At 41.1% G+C, this 10,168-nt stretch overlaps 1 protein-coding gene across 1 annotated transcript in view; it reads right to left on the bottom strand.

Moving 5' to 3' along the window:
- Positions 1–5,137: 5,137 nt before the first annotated feature.
- Positions 5,138–10,168, bottom strand: part of grhl1 (grainyhead-like transcription factor 1) — a 104,290-nt gene continuing 99,259 nt past the window's right edge. The window contains exon 17 of the mRNA XM_067984261.1: positions 5,138–8,575. Within this exon, the coding sequence (XP_067840362.1) occupies positions 8,461–8,575 (115 nt within the window). The 3' untranslated portion in view covers positions 5,138–8,460. The remainder of the gene's footprint in view (positions 8,576–10,168) is intronic.

Below are 10,168 nucleotides of genomic sequence, written 5' to 3'. Positions count from 1 at the left end.
GCTTGAAGAAAGAGAAACAGGAAGTTATGTTGAACCTTTATAAATCACTGGTTTGGCCACAACTGGAGTATTGTGTCCAATTCTGGGCACTGCACTTTGGGAAGGATGTGAAGGCCTTAGAGAGGGTGCAGAAAAGATTTACTAGAATGGTTCTAGGGATGAGGGACTTCAGTTATGTGGCTAGACTGGAGAGGCTGGGGTTGTCCTCCTTAGAGCAGAGAAGGTTGCACGGAGATTTGATAGAGGTATTCAAAATCATGAAGGGTCTGGACAGAGTAGATAGAGAGAAACTGTTCCCATTGGTGGAAGGGTCAAGAACCAGAGTACAGATTTAAGGTGATTGGCAAAAGAACCAAAGGTGATATGAGGAAAAACTTTTTTACACAGTGAGTGGTTAAGATCTGGAATGCACTGCCTGGGGGGGTGGCGGTGGTGGAGGCAGATTCAATAATGGCCATCAAAAGGGAACTGGATAAGTACTTGAAGGGAAAAAAATTGCAGGGCTACGGGGAAAGGGCAGGGGAGCGGGACTGGCTGTATTGCTCTTGCAGAGAGCCGGCACAGACTCGATGGGCCGAACGTCCTCCTTCTGTGCTGTAACCATTCTATGTTACTAGATAGCCTGCTGTACGTGGCCTCCAGCTCATCAGCGTCAGTGCTTTGCGAGCTGCCTGCTCCAATTATGTGCTCGGCTTTCTCCTCCATCTAGAGGTAGGTGGGGGGGGGGGGGTGTGTGGAAGAGTGGTGGGGAGTACTGTGGTAAGGCATAACATGAAAAATGGAGATAGCAAGACATCATTCTCACCTTTGATGTCCGGGTCAGGTTGCTGAACTTTTTGTTCACTGCACCCATGTACTGGGGATGATGCTGCTGGCATTCATATTCTCTGCCATCTCCCACCAAGCCTGTTGCAGCGTCTGCCTGGGCACCCTCCTGCCATCGGAGGGGAAGAGGATCTGTCTGTGGGCCCTCAGCTTCTCCACTAAAACCTCCACTGCTGTATCACTGAACCTTGGAACTCTTGAATGAGTCGTCTCACACCTCAAATCTCTGAATCACCACAACAACTTCAGCCGAGTAAAATTACACCTCACTTTAAGAGCTTCAAGCACTCTTTAAATAGGCACTAGCCCTGCCTGAAATCCCATCATCCAATTCGGTAAGCTGCCCACCATTGTGGAAAATGTTTGGGCAGCTCGCCAATAAGATTCAAATACAGCCCGACCATCAAAATGGTTTCAGCTCTCGCACTGATAACACCCCACCCGCAACCTGCCTGAAATCCGATGGAAGTCAAAATCGGCCCCAATAACTTCTTTAGAATTCACTAGTGATTTTGGTGTCCCTCACTCCTACAATAAAACCTGCATTTCACAAATGTATGGAGTGTCTCATATTTTAGCAATATTCCATTCATCTAACTGCGATTTCTACTGAACATACCCAGTGGTTTCTTCTAAACTGTGTCAATCAACGGGTAAATTTTCATCTTCATTTTTATTGCACCAGATATGCAATTACTTATAAGAATCACTATTATCAATGTAGCTTAGGTAGTAAGTCTGCGGACTCATTAGTTACTCAGCTTATAAAACACTGTGGTGTCAACAGATGAAAGACAGGAATGAGTGTAAAATAAAGAGGTGGTTCATAATTGACTCCATTTTTACCAGAAGTATCATTTTGACAAATTGCCACCAAAATTGTAAACAGGTCACACTGACCTTGATAGGCACTGACCTTTGACTACAGTCATAGTTCCAACATATACAACAGCTGGCAGCAACTTATCAAAAGAAAAATAATGCCAGGGAAACACAAACATATTGGACTCAAACATGGGAATATGTAATTGGAATAATTCAATAGTGAGTAGCAGAAAAGGAATAAAACTCAAACTCATCTTGGAAGAAGGACAAACATGGCACTTTTCTTTTTACTGAGAGACCTAGATGACGGTTAAGGTCCATCCCGGATTGCCCAGGAGTCTCCCGGAATTAAGGACTGATCTCCCGGATACTGCCAGGAGCAACCCGGGAGAAGAACCTGCAAACTCACTGGTGACGGCCGCTGCTGTATCTGGAACGACACAGTTTGTTCTCTCCCGGCTCCTCCCTGACTCGGTGCAGCCGCTCCCATGACCAGCCCGGAGTGTGTCTGTGCACGCGCGGCCACTCCACTCACCCAATAGGGTGCTTTCAACAGCACGGGGCATTGTGGGTATTTGGCACCACCATTGCGGCCTCACTGTTTTTGGTATCAGAAAGCTCTTCACTGACAGGGAGGGAGTTCAGTTAGATGTGGGAAGGAACACTATCCACAATTAACACATGACCAAAACTTCTCTCTGTCTGAAAACCAGGGAGTGACATTATATCTAACCCCCTTCTTGCCAACGATATAAACTCTAAATGGTCCGAAACTCATAAACCACCGCTCGCGTCGCCTACATTGCTGAAGCTGTCCCCACTCCCAACCGCCCCCGCCCGCCAGACCTCGCCATCTCCCTTCACACCAAACAATCAACAATTCTCGTTTCTACCAATGCCAACACCTCTGACATTCTAGCAGACTCGATACAACAAAAAGGTCTCTGTCTCCCCTCTGACCTCCCATTCCCCATTACATCCTTTCCTGTCTTCTGATTGCATCAATATGATTATAGCCGTGTTAACTTTCTTCTTCCTTCTGAATTCCAGACATCCTTCTGCTTACTTCCTCCCTGTGCTGAAAGCAAGCCTGGTCTCCACATCTCCCACTCTAACTAATTCTTTCCAGGACCTCATTACTTTGGAGTTTCATACCTGTGGTTTGCGTCTGTGCACTTTCTTCGTCTGTTCGCAGACGGCTTCCTGGTTCTCAGAACGTCTCACGTGACAACTGCTGGCACAAAACTATGAGCAAAGACACTCAACTACAGAAGACCCAACATTTACAATAACATTTGCAAACTGCGGGCAAGTGTAATGTGATTAGACAGCACGCGACCAGATGTCACATGATCAGAAGTCACGTAATCAAACCTCCAGGAATACGTCCAATGAGATTTGCCAACCCTAGGACACCACCAAGAATGGACGGTAGGGTACAAACCACAATTTTCCAAGAACCATAGACGCTTACAGCACGGAAGGAAGTCATTTGGCCCATCATGTCCGTGCCATCTATTTGCTGGAGGAATCCAAAACTAATCCCACTACCTCACTCTCTCCCCATAGCCCTGCATCTTCCTCTGCTTCAAATATTTATCTAATTTTCCCTAAAAAGATACAATGGTCTCTGCCTCTGAGAATCCCTACGTGGTCAGTTTTCGGTAAAATATTAAGATGCCTACGTGGCAAAGAAGCAGAATGCAAAATGGTTAGAAAGGGTTAATTAGTTAGTAACTGAGATTGATACAAGTGGCCTGGCCCTCCTGCTGGGCCATATGTTTGCTTAGTCAGCAGGCCTGCATTGTCTTATCAATGATAGGTCTTTGATGTGAGTCAAGGACTGGTCTGAATGTCTCCATGTTTATGGCAGATCAATATAGGTAACGAGCTTAGCCAAAGTTGAAAGACATTCCAGGTTGGGAGATAAGGAACAGAAGGAACAGGGAAGAACATTCCAAGTTGGAAAGTGAGGAAGTTATCCCCTTTGATGTCTAACAGCAGCATGATCAGCACATGATTATTTATGATTCGCCAGAAATAATGTAACCTCGCATGGCAACCTATGCCCGGCTTATGATTGGTGTTGACCCTCGTTAAGTATGTTCCAACCCTATTCATCTGTATAAAAACGTGTGGATTTCTGTATGTTTTGGTTCTTGCTCTGCCAGCATAGAGGGACTCTATCAGGAGTCCAAATCAATGCTGCAGACTAAGAACCCTGCTATTAAAGATGTGTTGGACTTTAAAATGTATTCGACTTCAGTTATTACTGAACCAGACTGAGGGGAAAGAATCCGGATCGTCACCTCAACTACTCCCTTTGGCAAAGCAGTCCAGGTTCTAACGACCTTCTGCATAAAGAAATTTCTTCTATCCTCCCTCCTCCCTCCCTTAGTGACTACTTTAATTTGATTATCCCTCAACATTGGCCACCAACCAGATGATATAAGCTTTCCGTATTCAACCTATCAGAACCTGTCATCATTTTTTAAACCTCTTATCTCCTTTTAGCCTTCTCTGGTCCAGTGGAAATAATCCCAGTGTCTCAAGTCTCTCCTTATAACTATAGTTTCTCATCCCTGGCTTCATCCTGGTGAATCTACACTGTATATTCTTTATGGCTTTAATATCCTTTCTATAATGGGGCACCCAAAACTGCACACTGTATTGTGACTATGGCCTGACAATTGCCTTGTACAAATTTATCACTTCTCTACTCTTGTACCCCTCTTTATAAAACCCAAAATGCTGTTGGTCTTTACTTACCTGCACTTACACTTTCAGGGACTTATGTATTTGAAACCCTATGGCTGGGAATTTCCTCAGAGCTGCTCCTGCTCTGCCGCCATAACTTTGCCAGAAGTGTGGTGTGAACCCCATTTACATACCACAAAGAAAGACTTCCACTTATACAGCACCTTTCACAACCTCAGGTCGTCCCAAAGCGCTTTATAGCCAATGAAGTACTTTTGAAGTGAAGTCACTGTTGTAATGTGGGAAATGCGGCAGCTAATTTGCGCACAGCAAGGTCCCACAAACAGCAATGTGATAATGACCAGATAGTCTGTTTTAGTGATGTGGCTTAGTTATTTACAAGCCATGGGTGCCATACAGCATGGGATCCTCTCCAACTGATTTCCAACTTGCATTCTGCCCAGGATTATTTATGACCAAGCACAAAAGAGGAAAATCTGCCCCCAAAATGTCTTACAATCTTAACTCTCTTTGAAGGCATTGCCTTGAGAATGGATTGTAAATTATTTTCCTTTTCTTTTCTTACTGGTTCCTCCCAAGATGTTACACTGCAGCTTTTGCATTGATACAAAGTGAATATTGCATTCTGTCAGCACAAAGCTGTAATAATAACAATGTTGATGGATCAGAGATATGTCTTGTTTGAAATCATAAGATCTTCCACAGTTTACTATTTCTTTAGGCTTTTACATGGTATAAAAACAATCAATATCTGAGTGACTCAGTGTAGAAATGTCCATATAAAATTTATTCCCTTTGGTGTACAATAAAGCTTGAATACATCTTTTCAAATGCATATCAGAAAAACACTTTCAATAATATAATAAAAACAGTTGCAAATAAGCCGGATTCCATTTCCTTCTAAAAAAATTTGGATAATAATTATAGGATGTCTGGAAGGTGTAATGATACTCAGTTGTAGCATGACCTCTTACCAGATATATACATATAGAGATGTATGTATTTCTTTCTTATTTAATTGTATAAAACTGCAATAGTTCTTTTCCTTAATGGCCAGGCCCTTATTTACTAGACATTGATCTTTTTAATGTTTTCATTTGCTGAATAAATTGAATTTTCAAGGTTTTGTATCCTTTTGTTTGATTTACTTATTGAAGAATGTCAAAAAGTGTCTTTTTTTGTTAATTTTCTGCAATAGAGTGCTGACAAAAGCATTTGCAAGAAGGGGAATTATTTTGTCAAAATATTTCACTATCCTTCTGCTATGGTCAAAAAGATGAGGTTTGATTAAGAATAACTTGTTGTTCTAACAATTGTACAGCTTTAAAACAAACACCTTTGGCACAGGCTACAGGCAGCACTATCATATCACTCTCCTGCCCCCATGGTCCGTAAGTCCCAGTTCCACACTATATGGTGCAATGGGTGATGCCTGGCTCGGGATTTAAATTTTTTTTACAACTATTCAATAAAAACTCAGATTGAGATAACAGACATTTATCAGTGTCCTGAAAACAGACTGGGGCGGATGTTTGGACATCTTATTTGTTCTGTCAAAATGTTGCACAAACATGTTTTAGCAAATAAACTTTTTCCATCCAATGTTCTCCTCTTCAAAAAATGCTAATATTGGATACAGTCCCATGAATACCAGTATCTTGTATCTGGTACTTTGACCAAGTGGCCACCCTTCATGTATGAGCCCAGGTAATGAATGCCAGTGTGATATTCAACTATGGGAACCATCACAGTCAAGCCATAGCCTCTTCTCACCTGATGTTCGGACATGCACTTCCCAGCAGGGGGCGCTGTATAGCAATCAGAAGTGGCAACTCTGGCTGATTCTTCTCCCTTCCTTAGCTATGGGGACTGCGTCCAATTATAATGCCCCTCATTGTGACTGAGGTCAGCTAACTCGGCACAGACCACGGATCAAACTTGGGACCACCGGGGGCCTAAAATCTGCGCCACTTCAGGCACACTTTTGCCATAATTGTGACAGAGTGGATGGAAGGCCCACAAATTAGGCTGGGACTCAGATACACCAGGTCCTGGATTTACATCGGAGATTTTGTGGAACCGTATAACTGACAAAGTCTCTGCCCATCCTTTACAAGGCCAGTGGGCATGGGAGGGGCGGGGGGGGGGGGGGGATTGCCGGGACTTTCTGCATCCCCAGCCTTTCAGTCGGCGGGTGGATCATCAGCGGCAGTATCAGCCGCCAAATATCGGTTGTGGGCTCCACTTGGGTGTCCAGGCTGGGATCTGGCTTGGGCCCCCGTAGAAAAAAAGATTACGTGGCCCCGTACAAAGAAGCTACTGGGTGTAATTCTTTCACTTATGGGTGATGCCTGGCTCGGGATTTAAATTTTTTTTTAAACTATTCAATAAAAACTCAGATTGAGATAACAGACATTTAGCAGTGTCCTGAAAACAGACTGGGGCGGATGTTTGGACATCTCAGCCATCATATTCGGATGTGCAGCTGCGCTAGTAACATAGACACAACAAATTTACAATGTGGTGATAAAAAGATGTGCCATAAAAATATATTAGCAAGTTTTGAAAATATTGGTAGTTATTGAAATTATTGGTTCTGAGATTCAAAATCAAATCATCTGCCACAGGTTAACATATAAAGTAATTTCTCAGTGCATGTTTCATTTTAGAAGAACAATGAAGAGTCCTTCATACCATTAGGATGCTGTAAAACGTCCTAATCCTAATTCTAATGCAGTTTACGGCCTATACTGGAATTTATAACAAAATTAATGTTCAAATGTCTATAATTACTACATTATGGCAATAATTTTCTAATTATGATTGCAGTGACCTATTTATTGATAGTCTCTATCAGGACGAGTGCACAGTCACAGCTGGCTATTTGTTTTAAAAAATACTAACCTGGCCTCAAATTGGCAGATTACTGGAAAAGAAAACTGCAGGTTTAATAACCCTTTATATTTTCCCAGGAAACCCAAAACAGTTTTAAATTTGCCTTAACTGTTTTTCTAAAAAAAATTGTTGCATCGTAAACATTTAGAAATACAGTTGAGGTTTTATTTTTAAAAAATAAAATTAAACAATACAGTTTATCTGTAAAACTTAAAGACCCATACCCTCATCCTTAGTAAACCTTTTTTTTTTATGAATGACAATGATAAAAGGTAGTACAAAGTTACATATTTCTGTGATAATATATTGCACTTAATACACACAAAACACATGGCTTTAATTCTATGGCTTCTTTAGCCATTCACTGCATTTTCCTGTAGTTAAGGCAGTCCAACACCTATACAAAGGAGTCTTACCACCATTTGTGTGAAAATGTCACAAAGAACATTCTTCAAGTGCTCTGTCTCAAATGTTAATTCCTGCAGTTGACATTTTTAAGTTATAAAAAGATAACTTTTAAATTACTAAAATCTGAAATTTAGACAAGATATGAATTGAGACAAAACAGTATTTACCTTCCATAATAAAAATATAGGATACAGTTATTGAGGCATCTATAACAAGGCTGCAACACATTAAAGAGTTCAACTGCTATCACCTGAACCCCAAGTTGCGTTACAGCTTTGAAAGACACTGCTATGCACTTTTTATTCTATATATAATATATACAAGACCAGTAAGGGCATGATTTTTTTAATTGCAATTTTTCTTTGGTTAAAATATGTTGTCATACATTATGCATTTTGTTCTTGATGTTGTGTGTTTATATCAATGTTGATGTCACAGTGATGAGGAATTTCATTGAGGAGCTCAGGGGAATGAACACAAAAAGATTGGAAAAAGTATTGGTGGAAGCCCAAGGATCATAGCATGGGAGCAATTGGCTGTTACTTTATTGTGACGTCTTACCGTAAGTGTTTATGATTACCATGACACATGCTAGGATATTACACACTTTCACTTTGGATGTCAGTATTGACTAGTACAGTGTGTGTGGTATATATCATATTATGTTCTCACACTGTCTTTTTTTCTTTTATTCCTCTGTTCTCACATTTTGTGTGTTGCATTAGCCTGGCCAATAAATGCACAAGACTGACAACGAGCTATAAAATCATAACTACTAGTCAATTTTCTTCATATCTCAGCAAGGGTAAGCTTGTAGGATCCTGCAATTTCTTCGATGTTTAGCTGGAACGTGTCTTCATTAGAATAATGCTTCACAATATTATCATCCATATTCACCAGGATGCTAGCAACAGAATGAAAGCATATCGATATAAACCTTTTAATAATATTTCAAAAATTCTGATCCATTCTTATGCCACTTTAATACTTTCAGATTTTAAATGGCAATATGATCACAAAAGTCACAGACTCTTAAGTGCAGGGCCACCAAGATTGAAAAGGAGAGGAGACGAGATAAAGCAAGTAGCACCGATTAAGTAACACCAAGCATGGGCTTTGAAAACCTGCAGATTGTAGGAGGAAGGAAGCATTAAAAGGAGGCAAAACATTCCACATTTTTGAGGTCGAGAAAGAATAATTTACAGTCTTTATTTCAATACAGTGAGGAAGCACAAATGAGGACGTGTGTGTAGGACAGTGTATTGAGAAGGATCAATAGAGGAAAGTTAAGAGGTAGAATGACCAAATAGCATCAATAAAATAGATAGAGGATGCATCAAGAATACAAAGTGGACATTTACAGAACTAGATTCTATGCCCAGGGAAGTTGAAAGTGGATCAATATTGCTGGTCTGGGACTGCAAAAATAAAGCAAGGCAGTTGTGTTGAGAAGGCAGAACGTACCTTAAAATGCTCCACAAAGCACAATAAAGGGAAGAAAAATCAAAACAAAACACAGCAAATTATCGATTGAATGGTTCAAAGGAAGACAGAAGTAGCATTTGAAAGAGATGACAAACAAATAAAGCTTGGTCAGACCCCATCTGGAGTATTGTGTTCAGCTCTGGGCACGGCACCTCAGGAAGGATATATTGGCCTTAGAGGGAATACAGCGCAAATTTACCAAAATTATACTGGGACTTAAAAGGTTAAATTATGAGGACAGTTGCATAAACTTGGGTTGTTTTCCCTTGAGTTTAGAAGGTTGAGGGGTGTTTTGATCAAGGTGTTTAAAATGACAAAAGGATTCGATAGAGTAGACACAGAGAAGCTATTTCCTCTAGTGGGGGAATCCAGAACAAGGGGACAAATCTTAAAATTAGAGCTAGGCCATTTAGGAGTGAAATCAGGAAGCACTTTTTCACACAAAGGATGGAAAAAAACTGGAATTATCTCCCCAAAAGGCTGTGGAAGGTGGGTCAATTGAAATTTTCAAGACTGAGATCATCAGATTTTTATTAGATAAGGGTATTAAGGGATATGGGTCAAAGGCAGGTAAATAGAGTTGAGGTACAGATCGGCCATGATCTAATTAAATGGCAGAACAAGCTTAACGGGGCTGAATGGCCTACTCCTGTTCCTACATGGGAGGGATGGGAGGGTAAATAAAAGTAATCAACAACTTGCATTTATAGAGTGCCTTTAATGCAGAAAAAACACCCAAAGTCCTTTATAAGAGGAGAAAAAAAGGAATGTTTGTTAAGCTATTGTGACTGGAAGCTTGATCAAAATCATGGGTTTTAGAAGGCTTTTAAAGGTGGAGAGAGAACAGCTGGAGGGATTTCAGGAGGGAGTTTTAGATAGAAGAGCTGTAGCAGCTGAAGTCTCTGCCATAGTGGCATGGAAAGAGAAGGGGGTGTTCAAAAGAGCACAACTGGAGGACTGAAGGATGCGATAGGGTGCAAGGCCGTAAGGATTGTGGAGATAGGGTGGGGTG

Source organism: Heptranchias perlo, chromosome 5 (assembly GCF_035084215.1).
Source record: "Heptranchias perlo isolate sHepPer1 chromosome 5, sHepPer1.hap1, whole genome shotgun sequence".
In the NCBI taxonomy this organism is placed as follows: domain Eukaryota; kingdom Metazoa; phylum Chordata; class Chondrichthyes; order Hexanchiformes; family Hexanchidae; genus Heptranchias; species Heptranchias perlo.
Note: the sequence above shows the minus strand (reverse complement) of the source record. Positions and strands in the feature narration are given on the sequence as shown.